The 17065-nt window shown below is 38.3% G+C and overlaps 1 protein-coding gene across 2 annotated transcripts in view; it reads right to left on the bottom strand.

Moving 5' to 3' along the window:
- Nucleotides 1–6839: 6839 nt before the first annotated feature.
- RAB8B (RAB8B, member RAS oncogene family) overlaps nt 6840–17065 on the bottom strand; it is a 67380-nt gene continuing 57154 nt past the window's right edge. For both annotated transcript variants that reach the window (XM_024735188.1, XM_024735187.1), the window contains exons 5-8: nt 16179–16268; nt 14893–14958; nt 12051–12101; nt 6840–11127 (exon numbers count right to left, since the gene is read on the bottom strand). In XM_024735188.1, the coding sequence (XP_024590956.1) occupies nt 11035–11127; nt 12051–12101; nt 14893–14958; nt 16179–16268 (300 nt within the window). In that variant the 3' untranslated portion in view covers nt 6840–11034. The remainder of the gene's footprint in view (nt 11128–12050; nt 12102–14892; nt 14959–16178; nt 16269–17065) is intronic.

Here is a 17065-nt window from a genome sequence, read left to right on the forward strand (position 1 = left end):
CGGGCTTTTAGCCCGGGAGACTTAGCAGCTTCTGATGCAGAGGCGGCGATAGCTGAAGACTTCAGGGTAGGAGCTTTGGCGCCGCCCCTCGCCACCACCACTGGTACGCATACATCAGGCCAAGACACCGCCCACGAGGTGGCTAAGAGAAGGGGAGGTCCCCAACCCGCTTTGGAGCCAGAACTGGGGAAGAGTCCAGATCAGCTAACGAAAAACTCCGCGCAGGACATAGGCAGGATTCCATTTCTAAACAAAGGAGCCTTTTTTTTGAAGCACATTATGCCATTTGTATAGTTGCAGAAACTTCGTGAAACTATGTACAAAACCCTAGCCGGGAGAGCAGTGACCCAGGCGATAACTCACAGTAGAAGCTGTCCACCTCGGGGTTGTTTTGGCGAACTGGTTTTATTTGTACCCCACTCCCGCCAAGTCTTAAAAAAGTTGTTTTTGAAGGCATTCTTTGATCACCCTGTAATAACAGTCACATCTCCCTGCTCAGTTTTTACTTGCTCATTTGTCTCCCCCATTAAAATGTAAACTTCTGGAGGGCAGTGTCTTTGTTTTGTTCTTTGTTGTTTTTGCAGCAGCAAGAAGGTGCTGAACTAAATATCTGTTCAATGAATGAAATAATTTTAAAAGTGGAACTTACAAACACTTGCTATTTTACATTAATTAAACAATTTCTGAAAGGTTTACAAGTTAAAACTGGAAGGTTAATTTCCGTAATCATTCACATCTAAGATTTATCTCCATGTCTAATGGGGATAATACGTCATGGGTTATTTTGAGGATTGTGCCTGCACAGTAAGCGCTATGTAAGTGTTAGCCATTCCTATTTATTCTTTAACGCCTGTCATGAATAAGGCTCTTGGAAATCAACACTGAAAAGACAAAAGTTGGGACCTGACTGAAGATGTTTTTGCAGCTCACCTCTGAAAAATGGGCCTTCAAATAATATAAGTATTTAATTTTTATGGTAGAATGTCACCTTTGTCCATTTAAAACAGACATATATATTTTCCTATTACTCCACAGAATTTTTCTTCATTTTGGGATGCCTTGTCCAGCACCTATTAAAACTCAGGTTGAGACAACAGTTGAAATTGATAGAGTGACTCACCATTAGACTCTTTTGGTTCTACCCTGAACCAAATTTGTCAAATCCAATTACATTACTTCAGCTCCATGCAGAAATGCCATCACAGAGGCATATCCTACTCACATCCTTGGTGTAAATTAAGCTTTTTTAATACAAGAAATTGTAAGCAGATAGGATAGGGGGTCTCCAGAGAAAGAGAACCAGGCATGGCTTCATTGACGTAAGAAAATCTGTTTTTGGCCTAAAGCTATTTTGTCATCTAAGCCTAGACAACAATACTTGTCCTTGAACAGGCCTTAGTAATTAATAGTCTTAAGGGAACAAAAGAATGTAGGACTGTTATTGGGCAAGAGAAATAACAATAGCAAAGATAATATATCAGTAGTAAAGACTCCCAGCTCTGTTTCAATGGTAAAGATTAACCTGAAGCCTCAACCACCAGATCAACTGGAACCTAAGGGGTGATGATGTTGACCTTTTCTGACCCTTGTGACTTCAATCAACTAAAGCTTGGACTCTGTCGACCCTTGCCTCAATTATATGCTGAATTCTCCTCTGCTCAAGCGCCTACATAAATATGCATGTACCCTTAGCTTAAAACTTCCCCAGTTTTGCTGTTTGGGGAGACACTACTTTGGGAAAGATCCCCAGTGTGCTCCTTACTTGCTGCAAGCAATAAATCCTTCCTTCTCCTGATATTTGGCTTGGTTGTGTCTTTTGGCTCGACACCCACCAAGAGGCGAACCCCATTTTTTGGGTAGCAAAATGGCCATCTACATTTTTTCTTGCATATTTCATAAACTATTTCATTATCATTATTCAATATCTCTAATTTACTGTTTGAGTTCAGGGCTAGAAAAAAGTTTTGTTTCTCCTGACAAATGCATATGCTCAGCTTGAGAGCTAACTCATCATGTTCAGGCTTTATCTTAATTCTCAGGAAGCTTGGAGCTAAATTTAATAGTCAATTGTAGCAACTATTCTTTTTTTAAATTACAATTACTGCCATGACTTCAGAATATGGCTTATTCTTTTATCCCTATTTTGATTTGACTATCCTGATTTTAACCAAGATCTGTGTCTCCATTAAAGGTGCCTCAAATACTTTGGAAGTAGGCAACTCAACATGCAGAGCTATAAATTGGGGGAATTTGCACTTACGTTATCTTGACCATATCTCAGTTCAATTTTAGTCCCCAAGTCCAGTTAAAAAATGGGACGGCAATGCAAAATGTAATGACTCAGCCCCCCTATCTATGAAGACATCTTTAACTGATGTCTGTTGGAATAAAATAGAAAAGGAAATAACTAGACCAAACTGTCAAAATCACCAATAAGGTAGACTTCTTCAGCATTCATGGTTATTTACTAGAAACACTTATTTCAAGTTTTCTCTGAATTACATTTATATGATGTATGGCTGTCTAAAAAGCACTTTTACACTGATTTCCACAATTCTTTTACAAGTGAGGAATGTGAGGCTAAGAAGCAGTGCTATGACTCCTTAAGTTTTTATCAACTTACTATATGAGTTTTCTCCAAAGACTTGAAAACACACTAAGTGATGGTGGGAGTTAAATCTCTAAAAGTTGCCTGGGGGATAGAGGCTGACACACACTATGGATAAGGACATTGACTGCTGGGTATGCGCCTGGAGGAGTGGGAGGGTGCAAAAAGCAATACCACATTTTAGCAATTTATCCAATAAAGCTTGGACATACCTACCAGTAATTCACAATATACTAATGAATTCACTTGAGCTTTATTTTCTGATAGTGCTGATAGATTTATACTCAACCATTTATTCATTCATTCAAAATGCATGCTGCGTGAGTATGAAGTATCAGGCAAAATGCTAGGGATTGGGAGTACACAAATGAAACAGTTGTGCTCCTGTCTCCACTGAGCTTACAGTCTAGTGGAGAAGCCAGACAGGCAAGTAGAGGGGTTATGAGGATATACAGGAAGGGGGAAGGACAGCCAATCCAAACTTGTGAGCTGTTGCTAAAGAAGATGACACCCAGTCATTCAGGCCTTAGCTTTGGAGTTAGCAAAGCTAGGAAGTAGGGGAGAAATGGAAGGACAAGTGGAAAGGCCTCAAAGTGAAAGAAAGCAGGGCATTTCTGAGGGACAGAAAGTAGTTCAGGATGTCCTCTCAGTGTGAGGAGAGATAAGACAGAAAAGGCCAGCAGGTTAGAGTTTACCTCAAGTCCGGAGTTTATCCAAGGGAGTGACAGGCTCAGATCTCCTTTGTAAAGATAATGGAAAATGGGATTTCAGATAAGAGGTCTTTGGCATCTGCAGATGAATCAGGGAAACAGCAGGAGTCTGGAGAGAAGCAGAAAGACTGAAGAGATTCGGGAACTGTGCAAACAAACTTTAATGACCTGATGAGCTACATGGAGTGAGGGAGGGAAAAAATCAAGGGTGATGGCTTCTGGAAAGGTATATATATTTTAAAATTAATTAATATTAATTAATTTTACTTGTACTGACTGCAAAAAAAATGCACAACCTAAAAGTTGAGAATTATGTTTTATTCAGCCGACTTGCTGAGGGCTCGGGACTGCTCTAAAGGGCCAAAGGGAGGAGCCAGATATATAGGAGTTTTGAAAACAAAAACAAAACCCGGTGGTTAGAACAGCTGATGATTACTGTTAATTAAAGAAAACCCAGACACCTCAAGTGAATGAATTTAGCACTTTTCTATGTGTGGGAAGACGTAAGAGTCTTGGCTCATTGAAAACATTCCTTTGATATGCACCTTAGCTATCTAGGGTCAGTATCCTGCTTTTCTTCATCCTGAGTTCCCTCTGGGTGCAGTTTTAGGGGGCAGCTGCAGTGGCTGAGGGCTTGATGGTCGCAGCATCCTTTGTTTACTGATATGGCATGGACATTTTTCATCCACACTTGCTATGGGGGCATTCTCATATATCCCTGGAACTATATTGAAAAACCTAAATTTTGAGAGTAGAAAACATGAAGAAAGGGGAAGAGAGGGTTTACTCAATTTATCAATACATAAAGAGCATTCTGGGTGATTTATCTTATTAAAAGAAAATTCTTCTATATTTAATAAAGGATAAAAGAGTGTAAGATATTTAACAAAGACTAAAATAGTGTAAGATGAGGGCCAGAATAAAAACCAGATAATGAAGCTTCTCTTTTTATTGCCAAACTTATTGAGGCACTGATGAATTTACTTCCATTCTTTCTTCAAATTACAAGTAAATGGAGAACCAAACAGCTCCTAAATTACACTTAGCTTTCTTCAGCAACGTGTTGATTGTGATGACTACTGAAGTTCACTGATTCTTTCAACATTTATTAAACACATACTATGTGCCAGGTTCTTTGCCTGATACTGTGATTACAAAAACCAAAGACTCGGTCCCCACCTTACAAGAGCTTAGAGTCTAGTGGGGAAGGAAAGTAAACCGATGATTCGAATCCAGGGTAGTGAGCGACACTTTGGGCAGACACAGGAGGGAGTTCCTAACCAGGGATGGGTTGTGGCTGAAGTCTTCCCAGAGAAACCCTTACTGAATGAAGATAAGTAGAAGTTACTGAAAGATAAGGAGAAGTTAGAGGAGGGGCAGGGAGTCCGCAGAAGGAGCAGCATAAGGAAAGGAGTGACAAAGCATGTTATGTTCAGGGAAATGCAATTACTGGCATGGTTCAAAAGGTACATATGCAGGCTTCCCTGGAGGCGCAGTGGTTGAGAGTCCGCCTGCCGATGCAGGGGACACGGGTTCGTGCCCCGGTCCGGAAAGATCCCACATGCTGCAGAGCGGCTAGGCCCGTGTGCCATGGCCGCTGAGCCTGCATGTCCGGAGCCTGTGCTCCTCAACGGGAGAGGCCACAACAGTGAGAGGCCCGCGTACCGGAAAAAAAAAAAAAGTACGTATGAGTTAAAGAGTGACAAAATCTAAGGCGGGAAAGAAAGATGTGGGGATCTCAAAGGGCTTTGTTTGCCAGGCTACAGAGTTTAGTTTTTTTTTTTTTTCCTCAAGGTTATGAGGATTAAGTTTGGCAGGGGTGTAAGACTTCAGTTTTAAAAACCTGTCAGCACTGTGAAAACTGGATTGGAGGAAAATAAGATTAGAGACTGGAAGACTGGTTAGGAGAGGTTACAGAAATCTAGGCAAAAGATAAGGAGGCCTGAACAAAGAGGCAAAAATAATGGGCAAGGAGATAGATTAGAGAGTAAGGAATTAGGACGTGTAAGACTCAGAGGTTGATTAACTGTTTGGGGATCTGGGTAGATGACGGTGCTATCAAGATGGAGAGAAGAGAAGAAAGAATAAGTTTCTCCTCTTGGGATTTAGAGTTGTTGGTGGGAATTGCTGGAGAAGGAGGAAAGATGGAGAGTTGAGTTGGAGTTTCAGACATGTTGTTTGATGTACCTGTAGCAGATTCAAGGGGAGGCGTCCATTAGGCGGATCAACTTTGAAGTCTGGCCCTCTGGAAAGAGGCTGGGGCTAGAGATACAAATGTGAAAACTGTATTAATTTCCTATCGTTGCTGTAAACATATTACCACAAATATAATGGCTTAAAGCAACACAAATTTACTCTCTTATAGTTCTGGAGGTCAGAATTATGAAATGAGTCTTACCAGGCTAAAATCAAGGTGTCAGGACCAGGATAGTTTCCTTCTAGAGGCTTTAGGGGAAAATCTCTAACCTCACCTTTTTAAGATGCTAAAGGCTGGACTTCCCTGGCCGTGCAGTGGTTAAGAATCCGCCTGCCAATGCAGGGGACACGGGTTCGAGCCCTGGTCCGGGAGGATCCCACATGCCACGGAGCAACTAAGCCCGTGCGCCACAACTACTGAGCCTGCGCTCTAGAGCCCGTGAACCACAACTACTGAAGCCCGCGAGCCACAACTACTGAAGCCCGCGTGCCTAGAGCCCGTGCTCTGCAACGAGAAGCCACGGCAATGAGAAGCACACATGCTGCAACAAAGAGTAGCCCCCGCTCGCTGCAACTAGAGGAAGCCCACGCACAGCAACGAAGACCCAACGCAGCCAAAAATAAAGGCTTGACCTTTAAGAAAAAAAAAAAAAAAGAGTGAAAGGAAAATTAAGCTTGAGAGGAATAGTGAAGGTTCAAATGGTTCTGGGGATGAACGGCAAATGCTACCGGAAACATGCACCAGCCCAGGGGTAGAACACTGGCAGAACATCACATCCAATTGTGTTATTTGAAAGTGAAAACAACAGAAACTAAACTTGCAAGGATTAAGAAGGGAAGGACGATCGATTTAAGGCTGCAGTTCTATAACAGAATAACCTCCATGTATGCTGAATTAAGAATGAGCAGGAGCTCTGGCCATTTTTCTCAGTCTTTAAGGAACTCTAGGGCGGGGGTGGGGGGGGATAAATTAGGAGGTTGGCATTAACACATACACACTAAAATATATAAAATAGATAACCAACAAGGACCTACTGTACAGCACAGGGGACTATACTCAATATCTTGTAATAACCTGTAAGGGAAAAGAATCTGAAAAAAAAATATATCACTGAATCACTCTGCTGCATACCTGAAACTAACATGACATTGTAAATCAACTACACTTCAGTTAAAAAATAAATAAATAAAATTTCCCTCCAAAAAAACAAAAAGAACTCGAAGTAAGATGTAAAGTTTGCTAAAATACCATGGTTTGAGACACACACCTAGCAAATTAGAAGAAACATTTTTAAAATGTGCAATCCATTTCAGAGAGACATATGTATTTTCATTATGTAGTTTTTATTTTAGACGAACATTATTGTAAAAAAAAGTTCACCTGGAATAAAATCCATTTTTTCTTAAAAAAAACACAGCATCATTATCAGTACACAGTTAATGAATCGGCTTAAACAAGAGTAACAACATGACAGGTCCACTTTATCTGCAGGAGCTTTTTCACATTAAGCCACTGGAGCAAAAGTAAAATATGCTGAAACTTACAGTAGGATGATTCTATGGAAAAAACGGATATTTCCCATCAGGGGCATGATTTTAGTCAAATAGTTTACAGTATTTAAAGGGACAGTGTCAGCTGCAAATAAACAAAACCCATGTGTAAGGCCATAGGAATGAATTATAATTAAATTCACATTTTAAAAAAAGGTAAGAAATAAAACAAGAAGTTCTATTAGTTCTTGGCAATAAGAAATGCAATTGCGTATGGCACAAGCATCTCAAAAAATGAAGTAAAATTTGAAAATATCCCTAATTGTTTGCTAATTTTCATGTCTGTAAATTTCATTTAGTTTTTTTCATACTGAACATGACACCCATTAATTTTATTAGTCTGAAAAAAGACCAATTCTACTGTAAAATTGTGCTAGCATTTGAACTTTTATTAGTATATCCTGTCCATCTAGGTCCCTCTAGGACAAGGAATTTCATTTTTAGACATTCCCCCACCCCCTTCTTTGGATATAACAAGAAGGAAAAAGGAATGTCCTTTCTGTTAAAAGAAAAATTATAAAAAATCTGACAGCAGAAATGAGTGCTTAAAATCAGAGAATAGTAAACCAACATAATGAAATGCTATTTTAAAATTTTAAGCTTAGAAGCTCATCTTTAACGATTAAGAACTAAATTTATAAAGAAATCTAAGTCATGAACTAGGAAAGGAAGTCTGCTTACACGTATCACTTACTGTTCACAGGAAGAATTATAAGCCTTAATACAGATTCTCAGCATTCAGAACCTGTAAAATGGAGTTATAATCTCTTATTTAGAAATTTCTGCAAACATTTATCTATATTTCACAGCTAAATTTATTAATGGAGACAGGAAGATAATACTTTTTTTGCGCTACTGGATATGACATGTATGTTCTATCCTAAACTACCTGCTACTTTTTGCAATGATGCCTTTAGTTCAAAACAAAACATATAGTCTAAATTGTGTTGGATACTTAAAGGCTGGCTCACTGTTTTTCTACTAGGTATTAGAATACTAGTTAGCTAAATGAGGTATAATTAAAAAATAGTCCTTCAAAGTAAAGAGTATAGTCTTCTGAAAATTTATAACAAAGACTGCACAAAATGTTCATGTAAATAGTAAGAAACCCTGCAGCACCTCCTAACTGATGCACAGGTGGATTATTTTCTCATAATCTGTCTGAAGTAAAATATAGCTAAAATAAGTTCCCAGTGAAACGCTTTACAATCAACTGATTTACATGCTACTTAGTTACAGCACATTTTCATTGTCTGATACCCTCAGACTCCATTTGAAAAGGTCTAGTCCAATCATTGTCAAAAATTAGCACACTGATAATAAAATGCAGCCACTGAACCACTAATACTGCTGCAATAAACCTTCATGTACCTTTATCCGTAAAACCACAAAAATGTTCACACAAAACTAGATTTCAGCAGGGAACAGACAATTATCTGCCACTAAATTCATCTACAAATAGAAAAAATAATGCACTATATGTACATTATTAAGCAAAGTGGAATATTTATTAGGGCATTTTACCATGCAGAAAGTGAATCTCCTATGGTCTTAGCTCAAATTATATACAATTTAGCAAAGCTAAATGTAAGAAAATAGCAAGGACAATTTATTTCTATGTAACAGTATATACCCCCAGTTTGCTGCTACTTCAAAGAACACTTTTAGACTCATCTAACTTTTATAGGCTCTTTCAAAGGGAAGTTCATGGAGACTAGTTATTAACCCATATGAGACAACAGAAGAGAGAAGGAAAAAAAACAAAAGCAAAGCATTCTGTTTAAAAAAAAAAAAAAGGCTAACCACAGAATATGTCAGTTTTGGTTTGCAGACAACCCCTGAGATATAAACCAAAGTGTTAAGACACCAAAGAGTTGGAGGTAAATTACTAAGAGAGTTACATTCATACATGGTGTCATAGCACTTGCCTTTTAGAAATTACCTTGTTACCATCCAGAAAGCTTAACTGCTGGGATCTTTTTCTGAAAATCAGTGAATACAAGATGTTTCTAAGAAATTATCTTTTTTGTTCCAGAAATCTATCTAAAAAAAAATTTTAAGATGGTAGACTTACAGTCAACTTTTGATCAAGGAACTACTGATTTTACTGGGACACCAACTGGTGCCTTTAAGCCTATAAGTAAGTACAAAAAAAAAGAAAGAAAGAAAAAAGCAAGCGGACTGAAACTTGTGGACAATAAATATAGTGAACCCATCAAAAATAGCTCTGGTATATATTTCCTGCCACTAAATTGTGCATAAGTTTTCAAACAAGTAGTAACGGTTGACTGGTCCAAGTATTCTAATGATACATCTTAATTTGAAGCAGAATTCTCTGCGGTAACAAGCAATCCATTTCCACTTTCATCTCCCAGACATAACTATCAAGCATGATGATAACCTTTGTGAAACAAAACAGACCTAACAGGAAGAATAATTATTATTTCCTAATCACCTCTTTATTACTCCCTTCTGTGTTATGACACTGAAGGCTAGAATAACAACAAGGGATTTGGCACATTTACACTAAATACCTTTTTTTCTCACGTGACGGTTTCATCTACAGAAGGCATACCAGTACCAGTGTTTGGTGAGAAAGGCAGCTAAGTTTTTTGGTTGGCTTTTGTCCAAATGGCTGGACCAAGTTCTATAACAATGCACCTGAACAGATGGAACTGGGTTCTACACATTCAACAACAGCTGTTGTAAAACTGAAACCATGCTCATATTTGCTCTAATGAAAAGGCAAGACTTTTCCTAGAGGCTGCACTAGGTCTAATTAATCTTATTTTTTAAAAAAAAGCCCAGATTAAAAAAAAAATCATTATTTTCACCATTACCAACAGCTATCTCTATGAAATTTACATCCACAAATTAATTTCTATCCCTATAGGTGAGCGTTCCGTGAACTAAGTCTAAATCTAACTCGTTAATTCTTGCAGACAGGGATTATGATAAGAATTGGGCATTACTACTAAACCAAGAGCTAAGGAGTGAATCTAAGAAAAAATATATTATGTTTGCTGATGTGACAGAACAACAATTAGATGCTGAAATAAAACCTTAAATAGTGTGCCTCTCATTCCATGTAAAATTTCAGTTTAAGAAGCTTACACTTAGAAACAGACAACAGTGTTCAAATGTGTTTTGTTTTAGGTGAGTGATAGGTCAAACACAGGAAAGAAGAGCAAATACAAAACTCAAGAAAAGCGACATTAAAGTGATTTCCAAATACAGTGTCAATAGATTAGGCAGAGGTAATCAATAAATCACCTGAAAAAGTGATTTATTCAGCTACCCAGACTCTCTGGCAAAAAAAGTCAGGAATGAAGCAAAACTCTAAACAATCTGAAGAAATAAAGAAACTGTGGCCTTTGATGAGCAGATGGGCATTTTTATGAATTTTTAAGATAAAGTTTATCAGAATTTAATGACTCTTTTATTTAAGAAAATCAGAGCCCTTAAATAAATGCTATCAACGCAATAACATTTGGCCATATGAACCTGACCAAATATGCTATAATTTTAGTATATTAACTTCTGCTTTAAATGTTCTACTCTCTTTTTAAACATTCCCAAATGCAAATTTGTCTAGAACCTCATCAGACAGAAGTGTGCAGATGTGAATCTCAGATTGTGCTGTAACAAGGAAAGGCTAACAACTGATGTGCAAAGTGAAAAAGAAAAAGATAGCAGCTTCTGCAACACGCAATAAAACAGAGGAAAAACAAGTTAAGTCCTGCACGTGTCTCCACTTCATTGTTTCCACGTTTGAAAGAAGAAGCCTGTTATCTTGATGGGCCATGAGGCTGGAATCCACTGCACATTCTGTGTGCAGAATCTAGGTCTAGGTTCAGTGGTGCTCTCAGTAGCAGCCAGGCAGGATGATTCTGAGGCTGGGTGACCTGTGCTTTCAGAGAAGCAGGAAAGGGTCCTCTAGGTGTGCTGCAGTCTCTCAGAAAGAGTTCATCAAAGTAGCGAACAACGGAAGAAACTGGTCTTCTTTGATCGGTTTTCTGTTATTTTCACTGGTCCACCTGCCCCTGATGAATTGCCGTCATTCTAAAAAAACAGGTGATGGAGTTAGCAAGGAAATTAAAGTTTCATGGTTTGAGCCCAATTACCTAAGAAATAAAAAAATATCTAACCATGCCATAAATGTGTCCTCAGTAGTGTGGTTAATTAGGAAGGGAACTAGTTACGCTCTGATGTTGTCTGTTTCTTTGGAAACAGTGGGTTAATATAGGAAAAATATTTTAAGGCTAGCACCTAATATATTAACCACATATTAGGAAGTTCCTAACTCCAGTTCAAAAAAATTATAACCAAAAGAGTGTAAAGTTTCAAGGGTAATAATGGAAACAATGTTAAGATACTGGTACAGGCAACCCCTTTCTTGGAGGTAAGAAGAGTTGGTAACATAAGGTATGCAATTATACGCAAGATTCAGGTTAAACCAAACTCTCCAGGATGTCATAATGATCCATCACTGAGATTGTTTCAAACTTAAGCAAACTTCAGCGACTTTGAGATCATAATTATATACTGATATAGAGAGAGAGATAAAAAATTTAATTTTGCCATTATTACTTTAATTATTCTGATCAAAATTCAATTAAAGACCACTTAATGGGGATATATGTATATGTATAGCTGATTCACTTTGTTATAAAGCAGAAACTAACACACCATTGTAAAGCAATTATACTCCAATAAAGATGTTAAAAAATAATAATAAAAATAAAGACCACTTAAAGAGCCAGAGGAAAGAACTGAAACAACTGCAGCTCAGAAATAAGAAATCTGAAGAAACAGAAATAAGAATCAAAGTTTAAGCCGGTGAAAATGTAAGTCAGGGAAAAAATGGGTTTATGTGAATATATTATAATCAGGCCTATCCCTTTAATTAAATAAATAAACAACACAAATAAGAAAACAAATTTAAAACCAGCATAAGGAAAATAAAAATTATGTGTCATACAAACCATTTTTCTGTTGAGTTTTGTCATTATATCCCGTGCAAGTGTAAAAAATGCCTAAAGGTAAACCAAAGATTTCATTATTATATGTTTATAATATCTTTTAAAATAGAAATGTAGCCTTTTTTTATTATTTCATTATAAAATATAAATATATTACTTTGAGGTTTTTAACTGAGAAAAGAACATAATTGCAATCACAGTAGACACATGACTACTGTAACTTACTTTTCATTTATCATATCATAAAGGGTTTCCAGTGTAATCAAACTGTCATTCATCAAATATTTTCTGCACATAACATCTGGCACAAGTTCCTAATATGACACTTGTTGAATTATGGGTATAATAAGATCACTTGGGAGGCAGAGGCTCTAAAGCTCCTGGGCATCCCCAGAGTAGGGCACAGTTCCTGGTCTAGGAGATGCTGAATATCTGTTTGATAAGTGAAGGAATAATTATGAATTACCCTATAGCTCTAGAATTTGTTTTTGCAAAAATCTCCACCTTTTATTCCCAACCTCCTCTCTTTCAAATTGCTTTCACTCTTATACCTGAGAATATATAACCTCCTGTGTCGCAACACTGCAAAATCCCAACAGTTCCTACAGCTCAGCTAAATTCCCCACCATGGAAATCAGTGAAATAGAAGCAGGACAAATCTCAGTGGCATTTTATGCCTAGTGCCTCTTGACCCAAACCCAAGCCAAACGTTTTTAAAACCTATCATCCCTGGGACTTCCCTGGTGGTCCAGTGGGTAAGAATCCGCCTTCCAATGCAGAGGACAGGGGTTCGATCCCTGGTTGGGGAGCTAAGATCCCATATGCCTCAGGGCAACAAAGCCCGTGCGCCACAACTTAGAGAGCCTGTGTGCCACAACTACAGAACCCATGAGCTGCAACTATTGAGCCTATGCACTCTGGAGCCCGCGTGCCACAACTAGAGAGAAGCCCAACTGCTGCAATGAAGAGCCTGCCCACTGCAACGAAAGATCCCCTGTGCTGCAACTAAGACCTGACACAGCCAAAAATAAATAATTAAATTAATTAATTAATAATTTTAAAAAACCCTATCATCCCTACTTTGTTTCTACATGACTCTTAAGGCTTCCTCAGTTGTCTCCATGCTAAACCCACTGGTATGTCAGTCTGTTCCCAATCACTCCTAATGCCCCCAAAAATGTTCAGCAAAAGGATTATTATTAAACCAGTCAAAAAGAAGCAATATGATAACTACTATTATCACTCATTGTCAGTGTCTCATTGTCACACTGGTCACCTGTGAGTCAAAGTTTCTAAGTAAGCCCATCTCAGTTTTTGAGGCTAAGTTAAAGCCCTGGGAAAACTGCTAACTTCTGCAGAATACCTGGCCAGAATAAGCAGCTCGGGCAATCCGCAGGTCTGTATTTCCATAGCTCAATGCTCTCTTCTCTTTTTTTTTGGCCACACCGAGCAGCTTGCAGGATTTTAGTTCCCTGACCAGGGAATTCCCAACTCAATACTCTCTCTAAGTCACAGGTATGATCAGGGCTCAGGACTAACAGAGACCGAAGCCTGCTCCATTAAGCCAGGGTACAGAGCTCATTCTGTGGCAGCAATCCTACGTGGGCCATCTCAGTGAGCAAGCTTTTCTCCTGTCTCCACCATTAAACCTGACTGAAGAGGCTCCCCTCTTTCTGATGAAAGGAAATCCTTTTGTAGCAAGCAGAGGGAAGCATTTTTCTGCATATCTATGCTTGAGTAAATAAATCAGTAGAGGCTTCCTGTTTCCTGACACCCATTTGCCAACCTGAAAAAATGACTGTTAGTTACTTAAAAGAAAGAAAAAGTTCTGATCCGTGTCCACTAGTCGAGTCACTTAAGTCTCAATTTTTAGCCATATGTCATGGTGAAGAATGAATAGCTTGAGAAATTAAATGTTTATGAAACCATCAGTTTTATTGTTAAATAAATTACATGTATTAACACATAGTACATGTATTATTTTTATGATCAGTTTTAAAAATGTTTTTAAAAAAGAAAATATTATCAACAACTCTGCGCTTGGTAAAGAATAGAAGACCTGGGGCTTCCCTGGTGGCGCACTGGTTGAGAGTCCGCCTGCCGATGCAGGGGACACGGGTTTGTGCCCCGGTCCGGGAGGATCCCACATGCCGCTGAGCGGCTGGGCCCGTGAGCCATGGCCGCTGAGCCTGCGCGTCCAGAGCCTGTGCTCTGCAACGGGAGAGGCCACAGCAGTGAGAGGCCCGCGTACCAAACAAAGGGCAAAACTGAACTTAACCTGAACTTCCATCTTCTGTTCAGTGACCCATTTTTGGTTTTTTTTTTTTTTGGCTGTGTTGGGTCTTCGTTGCTGCACGCGGGCTTTCTCTAGTTGCAGCGAGCCGGGGTTACTCTTTGCGGGCTTCTCAATGCAGTGGCTTCTCTTGTTGAGGAGCATGGGCTCTAGGCACGCGGGCTTCAGTAATTGTGGCCTGCGGGCTCAGTAGTTGTGGCCCGAGGGCTCAGTAGTTACTCCACAGCACGTGGGATCTTCCTAGACCAGGGCTTGAACCCGCGTTCCCTGCACTGGCAGGCAGATTCTTAACCACTGCGCCACCAGGGAAGCCCTGTTCAGTGACTCTTAATTGAGCAATCTAATATATCCCATGTGGAGGACGGGTGTTAGAAATCCAACAACCAGGATCCACATAAAAGTCAGAAGCATAAACGTTTACAGAATGGAAGTGGAGTTCCCACAAGGCATTCACTAAGGCAGAAAATATCAAGGCTTGGAGAGTTGCTTGAACACAGGCACCTAAGACACTAATGCTACTATGTAACAAGTCACCAAACAATTCCTTCTCACCTCTTCTACATTCGTACTGGATTTTGCGCTTGTCTCCAAGAATTTAATCCCATAGTCAATTGCTAACTGAAAGACAAAGAGAAACATTTAAATTCAGTGCAAGTTTCTTGAACATACAGAGCATTTATATTTTTTAGGTTTTTCAGAGTCCTAAAGGGAGCGTACCTAGTTCAGAACTCCTGTGGTTCTCAAATTTCTTTGCTTTCTTCTACTGTATCATGTTTGAAATTTAGATATCTAACTTCATCACCACAAGTAAGTAAAATGGCACCACTTCCACTCAAAACATAACTTAAGTACTTCCCTTCTTTTTGATTATACCTGTAGTTCTCTAATAAAATCACTAGCAAACCTATGAGACATTCACCCCGATCATTAATTTGGGATACATTTGCCCCTTTTATCTGCTCCCAAAGTACAAACCTCCAACAGTTGCTATTGTCACTTTTCATTATTTTTTAATAAATTGGTGCATAAAAGAACAAAAGCTTAAAATACTAAGTACTCACTGCTTGGGTATCTATTGATTGTGGCAAATTGTGAACTCTTCTACATTTCCATCTATTTCCAAAGAGTTCCCAGTTCATTTGCAACACCAAGATTAAGTGAATGTTTTTAGGGGGAAAAAGTTCGCAGTCAGATTGAAAAATGCATTTTGCACATATCACTAAAAAAAGTCTAAAGCAAAATTCCAAGACTTAAAAAATTGAAGCCTCTAAGTCAATTTGGAAAATGTCAAAGAAATGAATATGTACATGTAATAAACTCTTGTTTTACAGGACATAAAATAGAGAAATGCCTATAAATGACATCCGTAGCTTAATGAAGAGTTTAAAACTCCATAATGACCTAAATCTAATGTGCAGTAAAATATTCTTTAAAAAAAAAAAGAATTGAAAAATGATTCCTGTTGAAACTTCACCTATCCTACTACTACTTTTTTTTCAAAGAGAATGAACTGGTTTAACTTCAAAACTGGACATTTACACACAGATATGGAAGAAATAGCCTTAACTCCAAGCTGCAGGAATCTGAAAAAGGACCAATTTGTATCTCCCAGAAAACAGCAAATTCTTTAGGAATGAGTCATGACTACACAGTATATGGAGTTGGAGCTCGAATACTAATTCATACCATTCAAGTATGGATTACAACCCTTTTGTTGTTTTTTTAACAGATTAAAATATAGATGTTTTTAAAACTTAAATCAATAATTAAATAATAGTAAGAAAATGAATGCTTAACGTGAGTAGATTCCAATCTTTATGCATTCAGTTCAAATTTACCTTCTCCCCTCTTTCTTTTGACACTTGTCTTTTGTCATTCATATCACATTTGTTGCCCAGGATCATTCTTTCAACATCTGAAGAGGCATGCTGCAGGGAGAAAACAGTATGTTAGACAAACAACCTGAGAAAAACAGTTACTCAACAGGCAAATCTTAACCTGCCAGAAACAGATCCAGAAATTTAATTATAAGACAAATAATCTTTCACTCAACATAAGGCCTGATTCACAGAAAAATTTTAAAGATGAGAGGAGGGGAAAGCTACAGCATAAGAGTCCATGCGAACATTTTTCCCAAAGGCTTGCAGTCATTCTCATGTCTTTTTTGGTACATGAACAAACAAAAATAAAACTTAAAGTTATCTAACAAAAAAACTTCCAAATGTTAGTTTGGGTCAAAGAAGGGAGAACACCTCGGTACTAAGTGAGCCAATGCGGAAGGTATTCTGGATTCTGAACTACTTAAACAATAAATTCACGTGGGTTAATATAAATGTGTATGAAATTATTTCACAGTCAGATTTCTTTCTGAAATGTCAAAGACATTAAAAAAAATCTTCATACCAATCAAACTGGAACTAAACCAAAATTTAAATATCTAAGATGAAAAAATGTTAGAAGGGCAAAATGATAAACTGCAGGAATAAAGATATATTTTTGCCCGTCAAACAGCATAGCATGGTGGAATAGACAGAACCTGAGAACCAGAGGTTTTAATCCTCGCTCTCCTTTTTAAAGGCTCTATGAGCACATGCAAGTCACCTTTTTCTGGCCTCAGTCTTCTCATGTGTAAAATGGGGGCCTGGATGAAATTATTTTCAAGATCAGGGCCAAGTTTAAAATTCTGTGAAACTGCTCCTCTGTCTGGACCTCCCCCCAGTCCAGC

This window comes from Neophocaena asiaeorientalis, unplaced genomic scaffold (genome assembly GCF_003031525.2).
Source record: "Neophocaena asiaeorientalis asiaeorientalis breed wild unplaced genomic scaffold, Neophocaena_asiaeorientalis_V1.1 scaffold264, whole genome shotgun sequence".
NCBI classification, from domain to species: Eukaryota; Metazoa; Chordata; class Mammalia; order Artiodactyla; family Phocoenidae; genus Neophocaena; species Neophocaena asiaeorientalis.